The sequence below is a fragment of the Hippoglossus stenolepis genome, chromosome 17, assembly GCF_022539355.2.
Source record: "Hippoglossus stenolepis isolate QCI-W04-F060 chromosome 17, HSTE1.2, whole genome shotgun sequence".
NCBI lineage: Eukaryota > Metazoa > Chordata > Actinopteri > Pleuronectiformes > Pleuronectidae > Hippoglossus > Hippoglossus stenolepis.
The window spans coordinates 13,911,884-13,934,670 of NC_061499.1; the positions used below are offsets into that span (position 1 = coordinate 13,911,884).

The 22,787-nt window shown below is 42.3% G+C and overlaps 1 protein-coding gene across 1 annotated transcript; it reads left to right on the forward strand.

Moving 5' to 3' along the window:
• The first annotated feature begins 783 nt into the window (after positions 1-783).
• Positions 784-22,319, forward strand: ptp4a2b (protein tyrosine phosphatase 4A2b). The gene is made up of 7 exons (XM_035182051.2): positions 784-964; positions 17,430-17,721; positions 18,033-18,141; positions 18,237-18,329; positions 18,422-18,552; positions 20,443-20,517; positions 21,018-22,319. The coding sequence occupies exons 2-7, from the start codon at positions 17,717-17,719 to the stop codon at positions 21,127-21,129; spliced, it is 525 nt and encodes a 174-aa protein (XP_035037942.1). The 5' UTR covers positions 784-964; positions 17,430-17,716; the 3' UTR covers positions 21,130-22,319.
• The last annotated feature ends 468 nt before the right edge of the window (positions 22,320-22,787 follow it).

Below are 22,787 nucleotides of genomic sequence, written 5' to 3' on the forward strand. Positions count from 1 at the left end.
CACATGATGCAATCATTGTAGTGTAGCCTGCACCTCGCTGTGTGCATTTTGACAATTATAATTTAATAATTAATTCTCAGAATAGCCGGAATAAGACAGTGGCGTATAAACAAGTCACGTTGAAGACATTGTAGTGTCGTCTCAAAACTACGAATTTCATCAACAAAAAACACAACATTTTTACAGATAAAAATGAAAAAAATCCTTGTTAAAACATAGTAACCAGATTAAGACAATAGTCTAAATAAGACACTGCCATTTAAACAGCAACAATTAAGACATTGTAGTGTAGCCTGTATTTTACGATGTACAGTGTCAAAATTTCTCATAAAAACAGACATATTGACATAAAAAAAGAATTTCCCTGTTAAATTATATCAACCAGATAGTAGGACAGTAGTATAAATAAGACACTGTCGTGTAAACAGCAAGTAACACTGTGCATTGTCAAAACTACAAATAAAAACTTGACATTTAAAAAAAAAAAAAAAATCCCTTTTGAACTTTGCCAAAACTACTAACGTCATCTACAAAATAAACTACACATTATAAATGAAGCATTTCCAGTTAAATCCCATAAACCAGATTAGGACAATAGTCTGAATAGGAAACAGCAACTCGTGTCGATGACATTGTGCATTGTCTAGTAACTAGCTGCTCTGTTAAACTACGTAGATCTACAAATTTCACCGTCAAAAAACGATGTATTTTTCACAACTACAAATCTCCCCGAGTGAAGAGGTCCCCGCTCTCGCCGTGTGGACAGGCCGCCCTGAAAGCCACATTTCCCACTGCCCCTGAGGGAGTCTCCGGGCTGAGGAGGCTCCTCCTCGACAACACTTCTCCACTTCCGCCGAGAAGCTGCCACATTGAAGAGGAACACAAACAGCGACCTGACAGCTCTCCACTCTCCCTCCACTTTCTCCGGGGCAGTCACGGGATTTCAATGTTCAGCCTGCTCTTTGTAAGTAGCACGAATGACCCCGAACTGAACTGAAACTAACCGAGATGCCTGAGCTCGTCTTCTCTCGTGTGATCGGACGCGATTGCAGCGACACTAACGCGCCGGAGTCCGACGATTAAAAAGTTGTTTTCCATATTGTCGGATAATATTACGATCGCTGTGATAACACAGGGGCAGATAAAGAGGATTGTGAGTGAGTGGTTGTGTCTGTGTGTAGCCACGTTAACATTAGCTCGCCGAGCAAAGCTTGGGCGGTAGTGTTGGGGCTACGTACGCTTTTTAAAAAATGGTGTTGACATTTATTATTATTATTATTATGCGAAATCGTCTTTGAGCATATTGCTGTCAGTAACGCGTGTTTTTAAAAAAATGTCAACTAGCGATAGTTGATGTCTGGGCTTGTTGCTAAACGCTGCCGGGAAATGCAAAGTACGGAGCTGAGCTAGCCTGCTAGCTGATGTAGCCATGCTAGCTTGCTACCAGGGCTAGGGCTATTTCCTAGATGGAGAAGAAGCTCAAGAAAAACAAAACACGACGGAGGAAGAATTACACCAACGTGCTCTCGTTCGCTTTGGGTGTTGTCGTGAAACACGGCGACATAGGGCGTCTGTTAGTATTGTGTTGTTGTCTCAACTTGACGTCGACTGCAATCCTGTAAAAATAAGAGCTAACCCTTAGCTACACAATGAGCTCTGGGTACATCCGTGAAGGTAGCATTCCTCCTGGACAACATCTAGCTCCGCGTTAACGAACAGCGTGGGTGACATGTTAACAGCTGTCTCGGCTAATGTTTAGCACCGTGGTTTGGGGTTTACATTATAACCGGCGCCCGTGTTTTCTTGAGCATTTTTTTCAGCTCTGTCACAGTGCTGGTCACGGTGCGGTCTCGACAGGCGTCGGTAGCTGGGAGAAGCTTTGACTTAAAGGTAGATGGCGACCGAGCGAGCTGCCTTCCGCCCTTTGTGACAAAATCCGGATCCACAGCACGGTCTACCCATTTGTTTCAAAGCCTTGTGCTAAGCTAACAAACCGAATGTCAAAACATGACAACATAACAAGTCAAGATATGTAATGTCTGGTGGTTGTTTGGCTGCCTTTAGTGTCATCATTTGATAAGTCAGACTGCCTCTATTGTCCACTGGCCGGTTTGACCATGTGGAAATGGAGCTTACACCCGGGTTAGGTGGGTTCTTTAATTTAGCCATGTCTGCTTCCCTTTAACAGAAAGCACCCAAAACCCCATTTTAGCCATGTGGGCTGGAGTGAAATGAGGAAACTCGCTCAGGGAGGAAGTTGACTGGAGCAGCTGTGACACTAAAGGCCGCAGCACATTCCCATGCCTCTCAGTTTTCAATTCATGACCTTCCAATGGTTTGAGCCTCCTCTCCGGTAGTAAATTCTCATGGGTGGCTAAAACAAAAGAGTAGCTTCCGAACACTCCCACCCACATTAGTGTATGAGTCAATGATTAACTGGAGTAACAGGTAAGCTAATTATACATTCCTGCTTATGAGTCACTGCAAGGTGACCCATATTACAGGCACAGAGTGAAGAAGACGGGATGCGTCGGTCATCAAAACAAACTTGAGGCCATGCCAACGTACAAAAGACGTGACGGTTGAGATTGTCGTTGTAATCAGTATATTCATTATGCAAATCACATAATTCCACCGCTTTGTTTTATGCAAAAGAACAAACGGCGTCCACTCGAGTCTTTATGCTCTGTTCGGGTTTTTTTATTGAGGAAGTAGGTCACTTGAGCCAGTGACCTGCTTTATTTTATAGCTAATTGACACATGATGCACAACTCAATCTAGAAATAGCCTAACTCTGCTCGGTCCACTCAGAGCAGAGGCTGCGGTGAACGTCAGGCCCCGCATAGTGTAAGGCACTCTATCACGAGGCGCCATTCCTCAAGTGAGACCCCCATCATCCCCAGGCCCACGCTCCGAGAAGTGTTTCAATACAAAACACACAATTTCTTTGTAACACCCACGAAATGGACATAATCATACGTCACTTGGTAATATTTTAATTTGAAGAAAATTGTAACTAACATAATTGGTATTTTTGGCCTTGTATGCTTTTGTGTTTGCAAAAAAGCAGTTAAGAGATGTTTCTTAAGAATCTGGCTGATGGCAGCTGCTACGTTTTAGATATGCATTGCTTTGTTCTGCTTATGAATAAATTGGTTTATGTTGAAGTGTGATAGTAGGCGTTTATATAGCTGGATTTTACCCCAGCAAAAGGGTGGTTCCTCTGTCTAAAGGCGACATTTAAAAATAAAGGCTATGTGACAGAGAGGAAGTTCTTGGCCTTGGTTACCGTAACTGAAAGGTGATTCCAGTTAACAGTAACATGACACCAACTTAGGAAGCAGAATTATTGAGGTAGAGGAACACCTATGTTGTAGACCGCTGGCATTCAGCCCATCTCGCCACTGGGCGGCTGTGAGTGTTGAAAGCTGGGGTCCGTTCCACAGTGACCAGCTGAACAGATTTAGCCAATTTAAAATCCAGTAATGCCCCTGGGTCTTTGGCTGTGATGAGCTAAAAGGACAAAGGTGTTGGTTTTACTACGTGTTCAAGATCCTTGGCTTTAAAGGAATTGTGTTGTTTTGAAATCAGCCCAAGAAGAAAGCCAGGATTAAATGCCCACACTTTTTTCTTGTCATTTCAAGCCATTAAGTGAAAAAACCTCTATATAATTATGCACCAGTCGCTATGGGCACCTTTTTGTTTTTCTTTTGCTTGTGCTTGTGTCTGTTAATGAATCATGTTCGGGTCGGCACGGTGTTCGTTTACTGTTGTTGCCACAGTGCTGGGATAAAGCGAAGGCACAAGCTCTGTAGCGCTGGCCGTGTCTGACAGATTGATGCCTCTTCTAGATGAGGCTGCAAGGCTGCCTACTGAAACTATAGCAACAGGTAGGCATAGGATTTACCTTTTGTTATTAGTGTTTTCAGCCACCTAGTCTAGCTAAAGCTGCCAGAGCTTCAGTTAGCTGGGGAAAACACAGTCCTTTGCCAAAACATGCTATAGTGAAGGGTGTTGTTGTTGTTGTTGTTGTTGTTGTTATTAGAGCTGTTGTTTTTAGGCGTATGCTCACCTTTGCTGATCCAGAAAATGTTCCAGGTTTGAAGCAAGTACAGTCCAGAAAAGGCTGGGTTGTTACACATAAACAAGCCTGCTGTGTTTTCCTACTGCCTGGGCACTGTGTTGTTTCTCGGTAGAGCTTGACTTTTCCTTAATTTCCTTAAGCAGCTTATTAAACGCATTAAATGTGTGGGTACCTCTTACAACATGACCTCGAACTAATGTGTTAACTGTGGCCGTAATCTTAAAAAGATGGATTTTCTATCAGGGACTATTCTAAGTTCAGAGGGTATACGTTAAGCTTCTGGTAGGAATACTGGCTTTCACAAGTTAAAAAGTTCCTAGATTAGTGTATATGTGCTGCCATCTACTCTGAACCCTGACCCTCTCAAAGGCTGTACCTCCTGCCGCTTCTTCAGCTTCGCTTTGTGAATGTTTAAAGAGAGCACCATTGCTCTTCTCTGATCGCTTCACGAGAAGCACCAAAATTCCCCTCAGGAGCACTTGTTGCTACCGTTGGGACAATTGTTGATGTGGCAACAGGCATCCCCTGATGCTGCTGTCAGAAGGCCACGTTAGTTTCCAAATGTCAGAAGAATTGATGGCGCAGTGGGACTCTGCACCTCTCGGCAAAATGCGAGCAGACATTCTTCTGTCTTCTGGCCTCTTGCACCGAAACTTATTTCTTCAGGCTGTCATGGAATTTTGCAGGTAAATTTTTGCCTCCTGTAAACACATTTCAAGAATTAATTTGACCAACAAAAACGCACAACTACATACAAGTAGCTTTTGTCGGCACAGACACTCTGGTTTTACTTCAGTGTAAGTGTTTTTTATTTGCCAGAATTTCTATTGTGATTGACTAATCTTTAAACCGCTTTCTTTAAAACCTGATTTTAGCTTCATTGATGTGTTGGCCAACAGGTGGAGGTGTGACTCATGTACATGTCCGCCCAGGCTGCAAGATGTTATCCTAGATACGAAATTTGAGATTCTGACATGAGATAATGATTAACCACAGTAGGACAGTGATGGCTTAATATAATCCCTCGACCATAGTCCAGAATAAACTAGAACACCTGACTTGTATTGGTGAAGTTGCAGTAGTACTAAAAAAATAATCAATCTTGATACACAGAAAGGTATTTTAATGGGGGTACTTTCATACACTTCGGCTTGTGAAAAGTAATACGTAACCAGCTAGGTATGCCTCCAGTCGGATGTCTTAAACTTTGGTCCCTGATTTTACTGCTAACCAACATTTCTGCTACTTGGGTAAACCTACCCATAGCTACCAGGTAAAATAAAAGCATCATCATCTATCTGTGTTGGTTGCATAGTGGCAGATGCCCTTCCTTTATGCAGTAAATTGTGCCAGGTGAATGAGAGAATTGGTCCGAGAAAGTGCGGGAACAAAGGGGAACAATTATAAAATCTGATGCTGTCATTATTAATTGGTTATTACATGTTCAAGCAAATTTAAGTATATGTATTCACCAATGTGAACACGTTATTTCACACTGTAGTTAAGCTGTAAAGGCGAACCACAAAATAGTTTACCGCCTTCAATCACAGTGCCAACTTAAGGACAGAATATTGTTTCTTTTGTCTTTTTTGGCTGTTGGCAAATTCTCATTAGCGGCTACAATTTCCAGGCTGAAATGCTCCAGAGCATTTAGTAGTAGTCAGCGATTTTTACTACAAAATACTGACCCAGTTTTCAGAAACCTGTGAACGAGATTGAAAATATTTACCTAATTGTAAAACTGCACTTCTATGTTGACAAAAGTAATGAACCAGAATAGTTAATTTGATTTCCCTTTTTGAACCACATTTTAGGCCCAAGCACTTGTTTTTGTTGTCCTTTTTCACTCTGTTGTCAGCAGATAATCAGTTTGTGTCGTCACTCTAAATCCTCATTCAAATCATAGTCAAATGTCAGTGTTATCTCTGGCTTTGTTTTGCTTTTCAAATGTAATTGTTTTTCATGTGCTGGAGTTTAATTTTGTGTTAAGTGTGATTAAAAGTGCAATAAGGCCACAGCGAGGAGAGAATAGGCCTTTGTCAGGAAATGTTTTTCCCCTTTTCATTCCCGTTTCTAAGGTACCAAGCCCTGGTCTCTTTCAGTCTTTTCCAGAGACGGATCAGTCCTTGTCCCCCCTCACCCTCCCCCAGAGCGCTATCAGAGGCCTTTGATCGTCACACTGTTTATCTGTGCTCACTCAGAGGCTGCACAGCAGTGTGATAAGTGGGCTTCGCCGTGTGTGAGCGCGTGTGTAGCTGGTGCTTGTCTGTTCATGGAAATAGGGGTGTGTATGGGGTGGTGGTGGGGGGGTTACATATTCTCTCACCTCCCCTCTACAGGCTGCTACACACGGAAAGCAAAGGCCAGAATAACAAGTACTCCACAGGAAGATCAGCTCCTGTCATCTGGGAGCAGATGAGGTAACCCGTTGTGCCGTATAGGGGACAGAATGAGGATGTCAAAAAAACTTTATACATTTTTAGTCTGGAAATTGCTGTGTTACACTTGCTCAAGATACAGTGAGGAAAGAGGAAGTAACAATTGACAACTATGAAGTTGTAACAATAATAGTCACACAGGAAGTGAGTAGAAAATTATGTAAATGTGATGACAGTAATGTGTCCATGAGTCTCGAGGTAACAGAATGCATGGTGTCTCAGTCCATTGCCGGGGGGGGGGTGTAAACAACAAACAGGATGACTCCCTGGGTATGTAGTATGGACGTAGTGTATATAATAGCATGTTGAGCTAGTTTCAGTGCTCAATTTGCACAGAAACTTGAGACATTAAGTTGTTAAATGTAAATTGCAATTAGTCTACACAATTAGCTCTACACACCAGTAACAGTTAATGTTATGCACTGTTAAGATGGACACAGGCTCACAACAACATTACATATTGTGCTACCATTGACAAGGCTTGCATGATAAGTGGATCTCATCAAAAAGATGAAATGATAAAATGACATTCCTTGTTTTTGACAAACACTGCAAAAATGTTTGTGGACATAGTTAAATGTTTACAGAGAATCTATTACCGTCATGTTATTTATTCATTTGCTTTTAATACACATCATCTCTCCTGTGCAGTTATGGTACGTGTGTGTTATTCACAACTGGTAGGCAGCTATGTATCCCAAAATCTTTCATCTGATTTGGGTGGATAGATGTGGTATTGTAATCTTTTAGATAGTATTTGCTTTTGCTTGCAATTGTTAATAGTTGCAGCAAAAAAATTCTGTAAGTTTGCCAAAGAAGAAAAAAATGGGAGTTTTGGCTGAGGTGTGGTTAGTGTGCGCTCTGGAACTTGCGTCACTGCTGCAGTATCTATACATAACAAATATTTTCTCTGGAAACAAACAATTTGGATCCAATACTACTTCTATTATCATATTTCAACTAAAGCTGTTGGACAGTATCACTAATCTTTCTTCAGGAAACAATCTAGTAGTTAAACTTCTAATGAAGTGTAAAGCACCTTATTATCTTTAGCTTCTGAAATTAAAACGTCTGCATCAGAGTCAGGTTATTGTCACAAAGACATCATCTGTACTTTTGACTTAAACCATTTGGCTTTGATTGTCTTTTTTACCAAAAGATTTATTTGCACCTCAATACTGTATTCCTTTATGTCAGATGACACTCAAGTGCTAAGCCATTTGTCAATGCAGTTAACTGATGTTTTTCTACTTACACATTTATAGACATCCAGCATTGTTGTGTGGTAGATCTATAAATTCAAAGAGGTCTGCTGTGGCTTGGTGGACTTAAGTTGTAAACAGCCCTCAGGATTTTTGTGCATCTGTTGAATCTGGACTGTTGCGTTTAAGAGGCTCATACTGTACCCCCAGCATATTTCTAGGCTTGATCAAATGCGGTCCACCCACAGACAAGCTAAAACAGGAGGAATGTTTCCGTCTTTACAGGCAAGTCTTGAAAAAGTTATTTTTAAATATAGTGTTGCCATTTCAGGTTACATTTTGTCAGCAATGGAAGATGTTTGTGTTAATTAATATACATCTGTTACCTTACCTTTTTGTGATGGCATTTCTCTGGAATGCTGTTCTTTATATTACTTCCCACACTGGGTAAGCTGTATATCTTAGGGACCTGCAGTAATAGCTCTGTGTAAACCACAGGTTTGTTATAGTTCAAACTGAGTGTCTGAGAATGAAAATACAGGCAGCAGGTGCTGCAACTAACAATGACTTCCATAATCAATTAATGTGCCACTAATTAATCAATAATGTTAAAATAGTAATGAGAGAAATGCCATTTAGCATTCTCCAAGCATGTGTTGACACCTTCAGTTTGCTTGTTGTGTCTGATCAACAGCCTGTGACCTAAAAATATTCAAGTTACTGTGATATATATATATATATATATATATATATATATATATATATATATATATATATATATATATATGAAAGAAAAGGATCAAATAATCACATGAGAAAAGCTATAACCAGAGAATGTTTGGTATTTTTGCATATATATATATATATATATAGTGAGGTCCTATATATATAACAAAATTATAACTAACAGCTCAAGTTGCTTGTAGTTGAGGCAGCATTCCCCACACAGCTATAATTAAGTTTTGCTATGCTCTTCTTGCTCTACCTGCACAGCAGGTGAAGTAAAGATGCCTTTCCTAGAACATTTTTGAATAAACGTCTACCGCTTCTTCCCAGAGCCATGGCTCCCTTCTCAGAAACCCATAGGCGGGCACGTTATCAGAATTCAGTCAACAAAGCACGAGGCCTCACCGAATCTAGTGACTTAAAGTATCACTTTCAGCCTGAGGCTCTTGTTTGCGAATCCCAGGAGTGTGCAGCTCATGAGAGGGAGGCACAGCAACAGTTTGGGATCGCTGCTGGAGTTCAGGTTTTTTGAATATAAGCCTTCTCTTCTCAATCTCTCAATGCTGTCTTGTCCAGGCATGCCTAGGGATTTTAGTGTTTTGCTTGTTACACTAGATAAACTGGCAAGGCTTAGAAAAAGGGGCAGAGGCTTAACTAGTGCAGCTTATTATAATTTTGAGTGTGTGTGTTTGCGCTGTTGCTCGTCTGTTTGTCTTTGTGCGTTTTTAAGTATGACTGATGGTGAGGGAGAGGTGTGCACACTATTTCCTTTATGTGTGCACTGTTTGCGGAATGCTGTGGTGACCTGTCACCATACCCCTCATTGACAGGCCCCCTTCGGTCCATGAAGTTAATGCTGTAATCTAATGACCTACTGAGGGCTTCTCGCATGCAAATACTTGAAGTTAAACAAAATTTGTGAGGAAGGAAAACCAGTGTGGGTTGTGGGTGTGTGTCATTTCACAATGCAGCTGCACCTTCCCCCACAAGGCTAGATTCTGATGATGCTTCTAAATGTGAAAAAGTCTCCCGGTGAAAAAGGAATGACACACACGTGGAATAGCGAGTTTGTGGTAATAAGAGCCGACGCGGGTGTCTGTGTGTTGACAAGAAAATCCCGTGATCTCCGCATTGGAGGTAATACGTCGCTTACTGCCTCTGTCTGCTGTCCGGCTCCTCCACCTCTTGCCTGAATAATGTGGAGGATTTGTTGCTCCTGTAAACGCATCTTTGAAGAGAACCTCCTGCTGCGTTGTGCATGTGTGAAAGGCAGCCTGCGGGTTAACTCCTGAGCCATGACTCTGGATTTTACCCGCTGGTCATGTCTGAAAACGGCTCAAGTTTCACAAAATGTATATATACCCAGGTCTGTGCAAATGGCCTCAGGCCCATATGAACATCCCCTGTTCAATGTGTGAAAAACACCATAAAAAGGGTGTGTGCGTGTGTGTGTCAACAAGGCTTTTCATATAAGGCTGGCCTCTGCTCAACTTTTCTCTGTCACCAAATCCCTAAGCTCTGCTCAACCAGCCGCTGCTGTTTTTTATTCTCATAAACCAGGATTGGTTTGAAATGGATGAATGGTGCTTCCTTTTATCTCTTGTTGCTGCGAGACATGAGTTGGGTTGAGGATGGCTCCAATTTGAGAAATCCACGCACTCAGCCCATCAGCAGCATTGACGTCACTGCATGGAACCAGCTGGACCATTCAGCAGGTGTGATGTATCTCAGCCACTGGCACTGCCAATCTCTTGGCTTGACTGTGTTTTTTTGCTCCTATTTGGCCTATCCATTGTTATGTCCTCTTGAGAATTTTTCTTCAAGTCTTACCGGCTTTCTCCATGTCACAATTCCTTTGTCGCCGTCCCTCTTGACATTTCCATGGATATCAATTATCTCTTATTTGGCAATCACTGCGGCCATAGTAATGAGGAAATGCTTTTGTGACACCTCATTTCACTTCCAACCAGACTGCTTTCTCTACATTTGAATGTGGTTTTCAATATTACCTCTTGGTGAGTTTGAGATCAGGCAGTGTGAAGGAAAAGAAATATGTCTCTGACACCTTGCCTGTATGTGTGTGTGTGTGTGTAATTTTGTTAATGAAAGTGTGAAGCTGAGTCAACAGCCCTTGCAAACTAAAAGGAGAGGTGGGTGTTGCAAGCAGGTTGTATCTGGGGCAAGTGTATCAGGGCCTTAATCTTTTCTTTTGCTGTCCATGCTGCTCTCACCCCAAGGAGAACAGGGGCTTCCTCCCTCCCTCCCTCCTCCTCTCAAAGTCCATCCTGCCATGGATGACAGGCACTCCCCCTGCTCCTTGACTCGGCTCCCACACATCAAATTAGCCCTCAAGCTGCTTCAAGGCAGTACAGTCTGGTCATGCCCAGTCTGGCTCCAGACAAAACATCAGTAGGACTCAGGCACGACCTCAGACCACCAGACATGGCTGGATGTGACACTAACATCTTTCACTATGGGGGAAGAAGACAGACTAAGACGTTCCACATTTTGTGCAACGGCCTGACGTTTTGCCACAGTGCCCCTGTACATGCCATATCCAGACATTGGAGCTCATTTGCTCCCGTGACTGTCTTTTTTTCTTACTAAATTTAGAACAACCCTGTCACCCCTTTGGTGAATTTTTGGCACATTATAGGCTATTGATTGAAGATGGGGCTCCTGACAGCTATCAGGTGTCGGCACAACCTGCCCACGGCAGTACTACTGGTGGTGAATTCCTTAACAAGTAAAAGGCTTTCAGTTAGCACTCCCACTGTAGCAGTTCAGTTTCTGCACTTTACACCTTCCATGGCTGTATTCCAACCTTGTGCTACTTTGTCAGCTGTATAAACTTGATAGTGAACAGCTGCCTCATTCTCATTTTTTGATAATTAAACTTGACATGTCGCGATACTTTGCTCGACACATTGATGAATCATTCTAAAATGATGTGTTGGCATGAGCAGTTGCACTATACCCATGACCCAGTTCCCATTCGTTTGCCGCTTTATCACCTGTTTAGGTTTGCGTGTCCCTCTTCTGTTCTGAGATACTGCGCTCCTTATCAGCTCGTACTGCTACCCTCTGCTCTCTCACACTTCCCTTCTCTCTCTCTTTCTGTTCTTTCTCCTTAGTCACTGTAGGTGGTTTCTGGGAGAGGCCAGCTGATTTGGGAAGGTCTCCCTATCAATGCGTCCCCCTCCCCACTCACTCCCCCTACCCCTCCACTTGCAGCTCTAGTCCAACATTGGAACACGTGATGAGGAACAGGGCACCAAGGGAGCTTTCTCTGGGCCGCTGCGTGGGCCTCTGCCTTTACTCCGTGACCTTTCTCCCAGTTGAGCATATATACTTGTACATAGACACATGTACACCAAATGTACTTTGTACCAGAAGTGCATCATTAGAGGCCGTTTAATCAGATTTGGCCGTTTAATATCTGCCCTTTCTCTTTCATATTGAATATCAAGCAGTGCCTTATTGAACTGCCAGATTTCTGACTGGGGCTTGATCGTAATTTCCAGGTTACAGCAAAGGTCATATAATAGAGTAAACAAGCCAAGGTATCCTCTGAGCTGATGTCTGCTTACTCAGCTAATAAGTTGCTTTGATCGGTAAATTCACCACCTCTAAGCAGAAGATAAAGAACAAGTATTCTATGAGACTACGCAGGCCTCCGTCTCACCCAGATTCAACCGGGGTTAATTTCGTACCCGTCAACGACATCTTTCCAGAGTAGACGTGATGACTGCGATGTATTGGGAGGGTTTTACCCCAGAGAGCAGTGTGACTGCGAGGAGTGTTCACTCTGCAGATACTTCGGGGGACCAAAATATATTGATGTCCCCCTGCACACTGACAAACACTTGTTTAGTCGAGGTGCACTCCTCACAGCTGTGTAGTTCATCACACACGAGAAAAGATGGCTTCATTGGCACCTGTCACTGTAACTTCATCACTAAAATAGAATATGATGAGTGGTGATAAGATGCTGTACATTGCTTTTAGATCAGTTTTCACATTTCATACCTACATTTGACTTGATAATAGTGGCTGTGTATTGGAATTTCATTTGGTTACTTAAGGTTAAATTGAACTTTGAGGATTTTGAGGACTTAAGAATGGAATTTAAAAACTTTGTTATATCTTGTCTTCTATTATAGAAAACTGGCTCCCTATGTGGCTTGGACTGTTGGTGGTTCAATTAATTTTTTGTACTAGCAATTAAACACGAAAGGAACATCCATCACCCATTCACGTTCAAGTCTACAGCTTTCAAGTCTTGAGTAAACAATGTGTCTTGTTTCCTGTGTGGTTAAACGTGTCTATTCGCTTCAACAAACAGATTCAACGTGCATGTATGTGCGTTTGTTTTGTCCTTCCTGCATCTGTGCAGTGTCTCACTGCAGAACCAGTTTGCATTTCAGAGTGATTTGCATGCGTTCCCGACAGGCTGGCAGACTGTGTTTTTGGGCTTGATCTTACCACGGTTTACTCTCTGCTCTTTTGACAAGCGTGTACTCAAGGAGGACGAGGAGGCATCGCTTTCACTCATCTGCCGTCAAATTTTGAATTGCATTACATGAAACCTCCAGCTTTCAGTTGACTACTAAATAATCAGACATGTACATTGAGACATGAACTATTTCTACTGTCCCCCGTCAGATCAGTGCAGTAAAAGTGTGTTGGATTTAAACAGTTGAACATTGTGAGGGGAATGACAGTCAACACAGACAGTACTTACAGTATAATTGCACTGTTTCTTGGCCACTGCTCGTACTTCCTGCCTAAACGTGATATGTTTCCACTCATGTGTGTTAACCTTGAAGTGGTGTTTTGATCTTCCTTTTTGCCTCAGTAACCCCTGCTATTGGCTGTATTTAAAACACTTACCGTATAAAGTCATTTAGTGCCTCTAGGCAACCCTCCACAATATTGATGTTTTTTTAATCTTTAAGCTTAAGCTGTCCACACTGTGTCTGTCGATTCTTTTGTTCTTCAGTGTTTCCTCTATGTCTCAGTCCGTTCTCTCCTCTCCACCATCCATTTTCACAGGTGACAACACATGTTGATGTCCCTGCTCTCCCCCCCTTCTCCATCCTTTCTCATCTCTGGAGGATTAGAAGCTGATTAAAACAAACCTTTTAGCCCTGTTACCCTTTGTCCAAGCTTTAGCTGCGTACATGCAGCAATGCCATATTGTGTTCAGCACTGCTCAGAGGTGGTAATTAAAGGCCTTACAGAGGATCTCAGCCGTCTCACATGGAGAAAAAAGAGAAATCAAGGCTGTTTCGAGTGGCCCTTTGGCTATTGCCAAGTACAAAAGATGAAGGGGAGGATAGAAAAAATTTAGAGGGTGAGTTGATACATCTTTTACAGAGGCTCTGTGGTTGGCAGCTAATTGAAAGGATAAGTTACAGAGGAGTAGTGAGTTGGAGCAAGAGGAAAAAAGGGAGATAGTTGTAGTTTTTAAGAGCGACATTGGCTTGCAAAAAATGACTTTTCGGGTTTTATCTGTACTGGAAACCAAGCAGGTGGGTTTGAGAGACAAAACAATCGGAATGCACTTTCATAAAGTTTAATATCCTGAGTAAATTGTGTCAGAGTAAAATGGGAATGGAGGGAGTACAGAGAGTACTGTGTCAATCTCAAGGAGGTGAAAAGAGGGAGCATGGGACTTGAAATACTTTGGCTGTTTGAAGCTTTGCCCACCCTGTAATCCTCACCTTGTGACTACTGCCTGTGACACGGTGCTAAAGTCCAAGCCCTTTCTCTCTGCTGCCCTCCTACTCACCACGTGTACGCGGCAGACACAGTGACAGCCAGCTCTCGTCATCCCCCTTTGTAACCTCCCTCCTGTGTTGCTCTGAGACGGTTCCAGCCAGTCTGTGGCGGCTGGGTTTAGACTGTCAAGGACTTGGCACAGTTGGCCTGACTGCTCCCCAGCTAGTTACAGACCAGACATTACCTGTTCTCTAAGACACCCTTGTGCGCTTGTTTGTTCACTCCATACTGTGCATATTATTAGTTTCCATTTTGGTGACAGTTGGTTATTGAAATAGTGATGTAATCCAAAGGTGTAGTCGGTTCATAGCAGACTTTTTAAAGCTGAATTGTGGGACTTGAAGATAAAAAATTGTCTGTTACATTCAAGCCTTTAACCAGAGCAGGGCTCCAGACTAACCTTTTACACTTGGAGAACTGTCGCCCCGTGCTGAAGATTTTAGGAGCACAAGCACAGTACAGCATGCCCCTACTTCCCCTCCCTTTAGAGCACATCCCCCTGAGGACCACTAGGGCCTGGCACCTTTGAAAGCCAACCCTTGTAGTTGGGCCTTCTAGCTCTTTTGCCCTGACTGAACCTCATCTGTACAGACACCTTGGCATCAACCTCCTCCGAGCTTGTTCCCTCAAGACTTATTCTTATCAGGTCCTCCACTGTCTCCACATGCAGGTACCCTGCATGAATATTCAGTCTGACATTTGTATTAGAATTAAAAAATATTATAATATCCTCAATAAATAAACCATAAATAAATAAAATGGACTATTTGGCTCTGTTAACAAAAATTGCTCTTGAATAAATATTAAACATTTGGCACAGGGTATGTGTAATCAGCTCGGTAAACAGGATGGTTAAGATTTAGATGACAAACTTACGATCATGTACTTAGTTATAAATCCATGGTGTCGGATCATGAATCCGTGTCGTTCCAGACACTTTAACGCTGAGTCCTGGCTGCGCGCGTCAGGTCTCGTGTTGTACTGAGCGCGCACACAATGTTGAAGACTCATTTTTCATTATGTTTAAATGCAGCCTCATAAACTCTGGAATGAATCAAACAAACACTAAGTTACTTTATGTACTGATCAGGTCCTAATAACTTGTGATGATTGTTGGGTTTTATGAGTTAAAGTGGGTGCAGGTCAGCAGTAGTGTTGAGGGACGACACAGGAAACTCCAGCACGGTATAAACCAACTGCTGCTTCTGCTCTGATCACTAAGCAGCTGCGCTGATCATTGCTTGCGTGTGAGTGAGTGGGGCGGGGTCCCAGGGCGCGTGTGCGTGTGTGTGGACTCCACCTCGATCTTAGTCAGAAGAGACTGGGAGCACACACACAAAATGTCTTGCAAAGAAGTGAACACTACACTGGTTAAGCCTGTCAGTACCAGGTACATCACTCTGTATGTTGGAGATTTAAATTCAATGTCTGTGGTGACATCCCGTTTTGCATCTGTTTTGTAAATCAACCAGCAAAGATTGCTTTGATAGAGCTGCAGTGAAGAGCAACTGCAGGTGACTGTAGCCACTGAGGTGCAGTAGGGGACAGCAACTTGGAGTTTGACAAAAGCCAATGGTGGAGAAAACAGTTGGAACTGTCCAAGAAAAGTTTCTGATGCTCCAGGTACAAAAAAAGAAACTTGGAGGAAGAATAAAAAAAGAAGGCAATCAATGCAGAAGATATACAGGGCATACATCATAAACACGCTTTAACTGTGTTTGTGTATTTACTCACACTGTCAGAAGTGGGAGACGAGTTCTGTGTTGCAAGTTTCGGTACACATTTCTTGAGCAAAAGAGTCCAATTAAACTTTTAAGCTGAAAATGAAACTGCCGTCTTCCATTGTGACCACAGCTTTGAACATGCTGCTGATAGTTTCACTTACTCAAGACTGCAGTAAATACCGTTTTTTGGAAATGAATATTAAGTTATGATGAGGGAAGAGCCGAATGATTTGGAAAAACAATGTATTTATGGTCTAATTGGCAAGTTGTATTTTGTTATTATTATTGTTATTATTATTATTATTATTATTACTGTAAAATTTAATTTAGCTGGAGCTTTTATCCAAAGTGACTTCCAATAAGTGCATTCAACCATGAGGGTACAAACCCCGTATGTGAAAAGCATAATCCCGAACTTGCTGTTTCTACGAAAATAGGATCAAATAAAATGTTCCAATAGCTGTCAATCTCAAAATAAACTTGGCAGGTGCTCTATAGAAAATCAATTTTAGGGTGATAACGCTGAAGTGCTGGTAGATCACATTTGACAATGTTTTGATTGGCTGATTAATTTTAACGCTACCATTGACAGGAACTTCTGAAGCTAATATTATTAAATCCGACAACTCTGTTCAGGAGCTGTCTTATCTTCTACTTGACAACCACCCAGAGACCTTCTTGCTACCAAACTGAAAGTGACGTGTGGCAATCACCCAGTGTGTTCATGTATAAATTGGCCTCCTGATCTGCTGGTCTTTCATGAGCAGCAAAAAATACAAAGCTCAGTTGGTATTTTTTCAAGCATCTAATTTTACAGATGGGAGTTGGTTGGCTGAGCGCACGCACAGACACCCGCATGCTGAGGGCCCATTAACTAGACAATTGCAAACACATAGGACTAATGGTAACAAGCTACAATTTAGGAGTTGTCATTTTAGCAGGCGGATTTACTAGTTTTAAGTTGCCCTTTTAAACACTCTGTTTATTATGTAATCAAAATAATGGCTCTACCAATTTGAAAGTAGACTTTCTATTCATAATTTTGATATTTATAAAGGCACAATTGATGTGTGATGTCCTCCATCTAATAATTCCAGATAACTGTCTGTGTGTCTCTATGTAGAACACATAACCACGAGAACTGGCCTCACACTTGACATGTGTTTTGTTAATGGCCCAAGAAAGTGCATTATCGATTTATGTGCGATTTGGACACTTGATTCGTCCAATGTTAATAAACTTAGAATAAACAGGCACTTGTGTGTATTGAGTTGAGCTTCACCGAACTTTGAATATACAGGTGAACAGCTCTTTGCGCAGCAGCGGTGGTGCAGCTTCATGGTTCTGTTGACTGCAACCGGACTTTACTTACAGTTTGATGCACTATGATTCCAACAGGCACAGCACCAGTTTCTATAAAAATAGCTTAATCTGTTCTTTCTCTTCTTTTTTTTTTCTCTTCTCTTCATAGAATTTCTGTGTTGACTTGAGCCATACCTATATGGCGTGTGTGAGCGGAGAATTCTGCCAGGCACAGCACCTCACCTCTGTGGAGAAGTGAATCGGCCGCCCCCTGAGGGACTACGCTACCCAGAAACCCCCCTGACTGCCAGCACGAGGAACTGCAGACTCTTCCAAAGGCCCTCCTGGGATATTGCGTAGTCCTTGGCCCGAACGCCCTGCCCTGCCTCAACCAATACGAAAGATCTTTGCTCTCTTCTTTCTCCTCAAACAGCCAATCACAAACAGCTCTCCTGAATGGGGTAAACTGATTGGATGACTCCTGGATATTATCTCCATCTTTTTGTCTTTTTTATTCTTTAAATTTTTTTGTTTTGTATAAATTAATTTTTTACATCCCGGAGTACTGTGGACTAGTTTATCCTTTTTGTTACCCTTCTCTGTGTACATCATCCCATAGTTGTCGTCCTGATCCATCATTATCCACGTGTTGTCAATTTAATTTATTCTACCATTTTCCTGAATTCATTAATCTCCTAGCAGTCTTTGCTGACTTCTGAGCCAAAAGTCGCTTTTGTTTTGTAAGAGTATTGTATTGTAATTGTTTTTTAAGCCGTCTCGCCAACATGAACCGCCCCGCTGCAGTCGAGATTGTCTACGAGTGCATGAGGTTCCTCATCACCCACAACCCCACCAATGCCACGCTCAACAAGTTCACCGAGGTACGCCCTCACCTGTCCGTCTGTATCAGTGTACCTCTGTGTCCGTTTGTTAGTTCTCCTGCTTGAAGTCCTCTCTCTCTCTTCATATCTGTCAGGACCTGAAAAAGTTTGAGGTGAACACATTGGTGAGAGTTTGTGATTCCACCTACGACAAGGCTCCAGTGGAGAAGGAGGGGATCCAGGTCCTGGTAAGAGTTGACTCAAAGGTACATTTCTGGCAGCCTTTCTTATTGTTAGTTTCTCATGTCCAACTTAATCTCGCTTCCTATGTCTCCTCCAGGACTGGCCCTTCGATGATGGCGCCCCTCCTCCCACTCAGATTGTGGACGACTGGCTCAAGCTGCTCAACACCAAGTTTCGAGAGGAGCCTGGCTGCTGCATCGCTGTGCACTGCGTGGCAGGGCTTGGCCGGTGAGTAACTACCACTACTGTGTCTCATCTTTTGGATTGTTGGTCTACTGTGGCAAAGACAACAACTTTCCACCTACAAAGTAAACCGTGTTGAGTCATTAGAGTAACGTGCCTTTTTGACATGGATCAGGTGGGGACATTAAATACATGATGGGACCCAACAAATTCAAATGCAGTGGCACATATATGAAGTTTCATCCTCCCAGATTTCTTTTTTTTGTGAGGTTGGAAACATTTATTGGAAGGGCAGCAGCACAAACTATCATCTTCTCCCCAGTGTCTCGCTGACCTTATCGCTCTCGTCCGCAGTTTCCCCTTCCTGTTAGTATTATCTGGTTAGTGTGATGCCTCTGTTTTTACTGCTCAAACCAGTCTATTTCACTTCAACTGGGACAAAGTGAATCATAAACAGACATGTGGCACCTGTAAGAGTCGGTACACACAAGGCCAAAGAACACATTACTAAATGTTATGGAAATAAGGCCACATCCACACTTCCTCCTCTTTTTTTTTCATACTTATTACTTCACACAGTTTAGTTTGCCTCCACTAAATATGCAGCGTTGTACCTACATTTACTGTTCTTCTGTGTCTAATGTTAAAATGCACACAAGTGATTCTTTCAGTATCCTTACCGGTTGTCCTCTTTCTGTTCCTGTTATTGCCCTGTAAACAGCTGCTTGAGTTTTCTATCATTAGCGACGACAGTCTGTTGCTGTGGCCTCCGCAAAAAGAGAGGCAATTACATTTGCATGTGATCTGTCTGTTGGTCATGAGGCAGGACAGGCGATGTGCAGATAAACATATTCACAGGGCCGATATGACGGTGACTTTTATTCAAACGAATTATGCTGACTCAACAATAAGTGTGAAAACAAAGACAGCAGGAGCACATGACATGGGCGAGCTAGTGTGAGAACGTCTTTGCTGACCACAGACGTACAATAAGCCTATCACTTCTCGATGGTTCCCAGTGCTTTGCATTGCTGTGGCCTTTGGGAAGTTTTATAATTACCAGTATTGGTCGGACTGGCATTTGCCTCTTTTTTTCCCTTCCCTGTGCTGTGTTTACTGCAGTCATGTGGGTTTTCCATCGCCTTACAGTCTGATCTACTTCACACCAGTCAACATTTTCTTAAGGCCTCAATAGTGCTTGTTTGTTTGGATGTGCGCAGCAGCATCTGTGGACACCACGGCCTCAAAGTTGTTCTTATTATACTTTAAGTTTGCCAGTTCACCAGACGTCTGCACAAAGACTTACGGAATCTTCGTCACGCGGCCCAACCCTTGCATACCCTCAGATGTGGAATGCCCTCAGCGTGGGAGGCTGCAGCTATTTGCCCTGTTGTTGTTTGTTATTTTCTTTAACAATATTCTCACCCCACCTTCTACACATTTTTTTTCTTCCCATTTTCTTTCAATCCTTTTCTGTCTCGCATGCCGTCCCTCGAATTGTGTGTGTGTGAGAAAAGCCACTCGAGGAAATGTTCAGTCAGCGCAGGAGCTAACCGGCCAAGTTTTTCTACAAAGATTTTATGCATTTTTTTTTTCTTTCTCCCCTTTACTCAATCTCTCTTGGCGATAAGGGAGAAGGTTGTCTTACTGTAACTTATCAGAGTTATGTGTGTGTGAGGCTCAGGGTGTGAGCACGGCGCCTCAGCGGGGCAACAGTGAACTTGTGCGCCCCTGTTGATTTCCCAGGCCTGTTTCCCAGGTCCCAAGCAACCCCATCCCTCCTCCACTCTCCACCATTCACAACCCCCCCCTCCTTAACAATATTACTATGGAACCATGTGAACCCTGGCATTCAATCCTGTGTCTCTCTCTCTCTCTCCTTCTTTGATTCTCTCACTGTCTCCTTGAACTGGTCTGGATCTGTTCACCTCTCAGAGCTCCAGTCTTGGTGGCCTTAGCCCTCATTGAGACTGGGATGAAGTATGAAGATGCTGTGCAGTTCATAAGGCAGTAAGTACCCTCCTTACTTTTCTGCCCAAAGGTTTTAATCAGAAATTATAAAAATGCCTTAAGTGAGTAAATGTTTGCAGTAAGTGTAAATTGTATGAAAAAGCAATACTTGTGTAGAGTATTTAAACTGTAATTTAAGATTGTTTATTAGTTAAAACATCTAGGTTCTCTACTTTGTTGAAAGTTTCAGAGCATTGACTTTGGTCTGCAGAAGAGGAAGTGTTAAGTGTAAGTCTTGAGTCTGGTTATGCCACCAGAGACAAAACTGCACCCAACATTTCAACTGTTAAAGGAATAGTTCAACATTTAGCAAACGTTGTGCTTTTGGCCTTGCAGAGACTCCAGGAAGTTACTGACCCCAAACATGAAATAGTCTGGCACACAAACCCTGCAATGCAGCATATTGTCATTTTGTAATCACTGTAGTGTGTTAAATATTGTGTATTGATTGTGGATAGCATTGTGTTAATTTTCTCCATTTCCCCTCTGATCTTTCCCAGGAAGAGACGTGGAGCCTTCAACTCCAAACAGCTCCTCTACCTCGAGAAATACAGACCCAAAATGCGTCTGCGGTTCAAGGATACCAACGGCCACAACTGCTGTGTGCAGTAGGCTGCCTGTCAGTGCATCTTTCTTATGTGCATCTAGTGGGGGAATCTCCCAACAAGGGGAGATGAAAAAAATATGAAGAGAGTGCTATCAGTAAATATTGTGATGATATGTTAACACTGAGTCATGGTTAATTGATCAGAGAGCAAGCGAGCGATGGAATGAATGAATCCAGATCTGGGGATCCACCAGCTGAACCAATGAATGGAAGGTCAAAGCACACAGATCGGCCCGCCTCCCGGTTACACTGTACAACCACGGGCCAGAATTATTCTTTTTTTAACTTGAGTCCATCCTTTGTTTTTTTTTTCTGTTTTTTTCTTTTTTCAGTTGTAATCATGGGATACCATTTTCCATTTTGTGAATTTTTATTTTTACACAAACAGTGGTGATGAAAAGATGTTATGTTAAATGATATTCTGATTTTTATTTCCCACGAATTAATGATATTATGATTAGGCCAGAATAATGTACCTTTTTAAAAACATTTTTAAACTCGAACACACATTGTGATTGTCCATTTTTGGTATTGGGTGTTTATTTTTTTTTTGCACAAAAACTCAAAGGTTCACCTGAAAATGCAGTAATTGTTTTCCTTTTACCCTTCACTTGCTTAAAGTCACTTTCATTTTAGGGGTTCACTAAGTTTGAATATGTCTGCAATATTTATTCACAAACATGCTATGTGTGGCAGTTATGAGTTTGGCAGGGGCAAGGACACTTTGTCATCCAATAGTTTTTTTTTTTTGTAGTTTTTTTTTTTTTTAGCCTTGAGAGCCATGTCTGTTTTTTTATTTTTATTTTGTTGGAGTGCAATAATCGGTCCACCTCAGATAAGCCCACCAAACCCTGCTGAGCATCCTTACACACATGCACACACACACATACATACACTTCAGACACTCATTCAGGCAGTTAAAGAGGAAAAAACCAAGCGCAACTCCTACAACAGGTACTTCTCCTGCTTTCATTCATTCTCTGTAATGGGGCTACAATAGGACTTCCCTAATTATGCATATTTAAACTTGCGCACACACACATCCACACACGCACACACACAGAGCCTAAGATCCAATCTGAAAGACAAGGTGGAGAAGAATGAAAATGGTCAGTTTTTTATCATTGTACCCATTTTGAAAACATCCCCAATTCGTATTGGTTCTTACAAGATAAATAAATTGAAATAAAAAGCATAATTGTCTTTTTTGTCTGCCTCGCTTGCACACATAAGTGGGCTATCTTCACCGTACGAATACTGGTTAATTTTGGGTTTGTTTTTGAGAAGTGGATGGAGTTCTTTTATGTTGACAACGATTAACAACAATTAATATTGCTGGATATGTAGCCGTGAAGCTTACATGTCTTTACTGGAAGCTGCTTTGTTATATTTGAGGAGCAATGTTTTTCTGGTCCTTTTAAATACATACCCTAAATCAGTCTCGTGTATTGATACAAGTAAAAAGTAAAGGCCTCACAATGAACTGTCATTTTTTTTCATCCGGCCTTTGAAGCGGCGCTACGACGCTCTCCCCTCACTGATAAACACACTCAGTGTTCCCCAGACACGGTGTGCTCATTAGACATGCCAGTCAAAAGCTGCCCTACATGTCCTTTCCCCAGTGGAAAGTGAGTCAGCAGCATGTGGAGCGGCACAGGACACC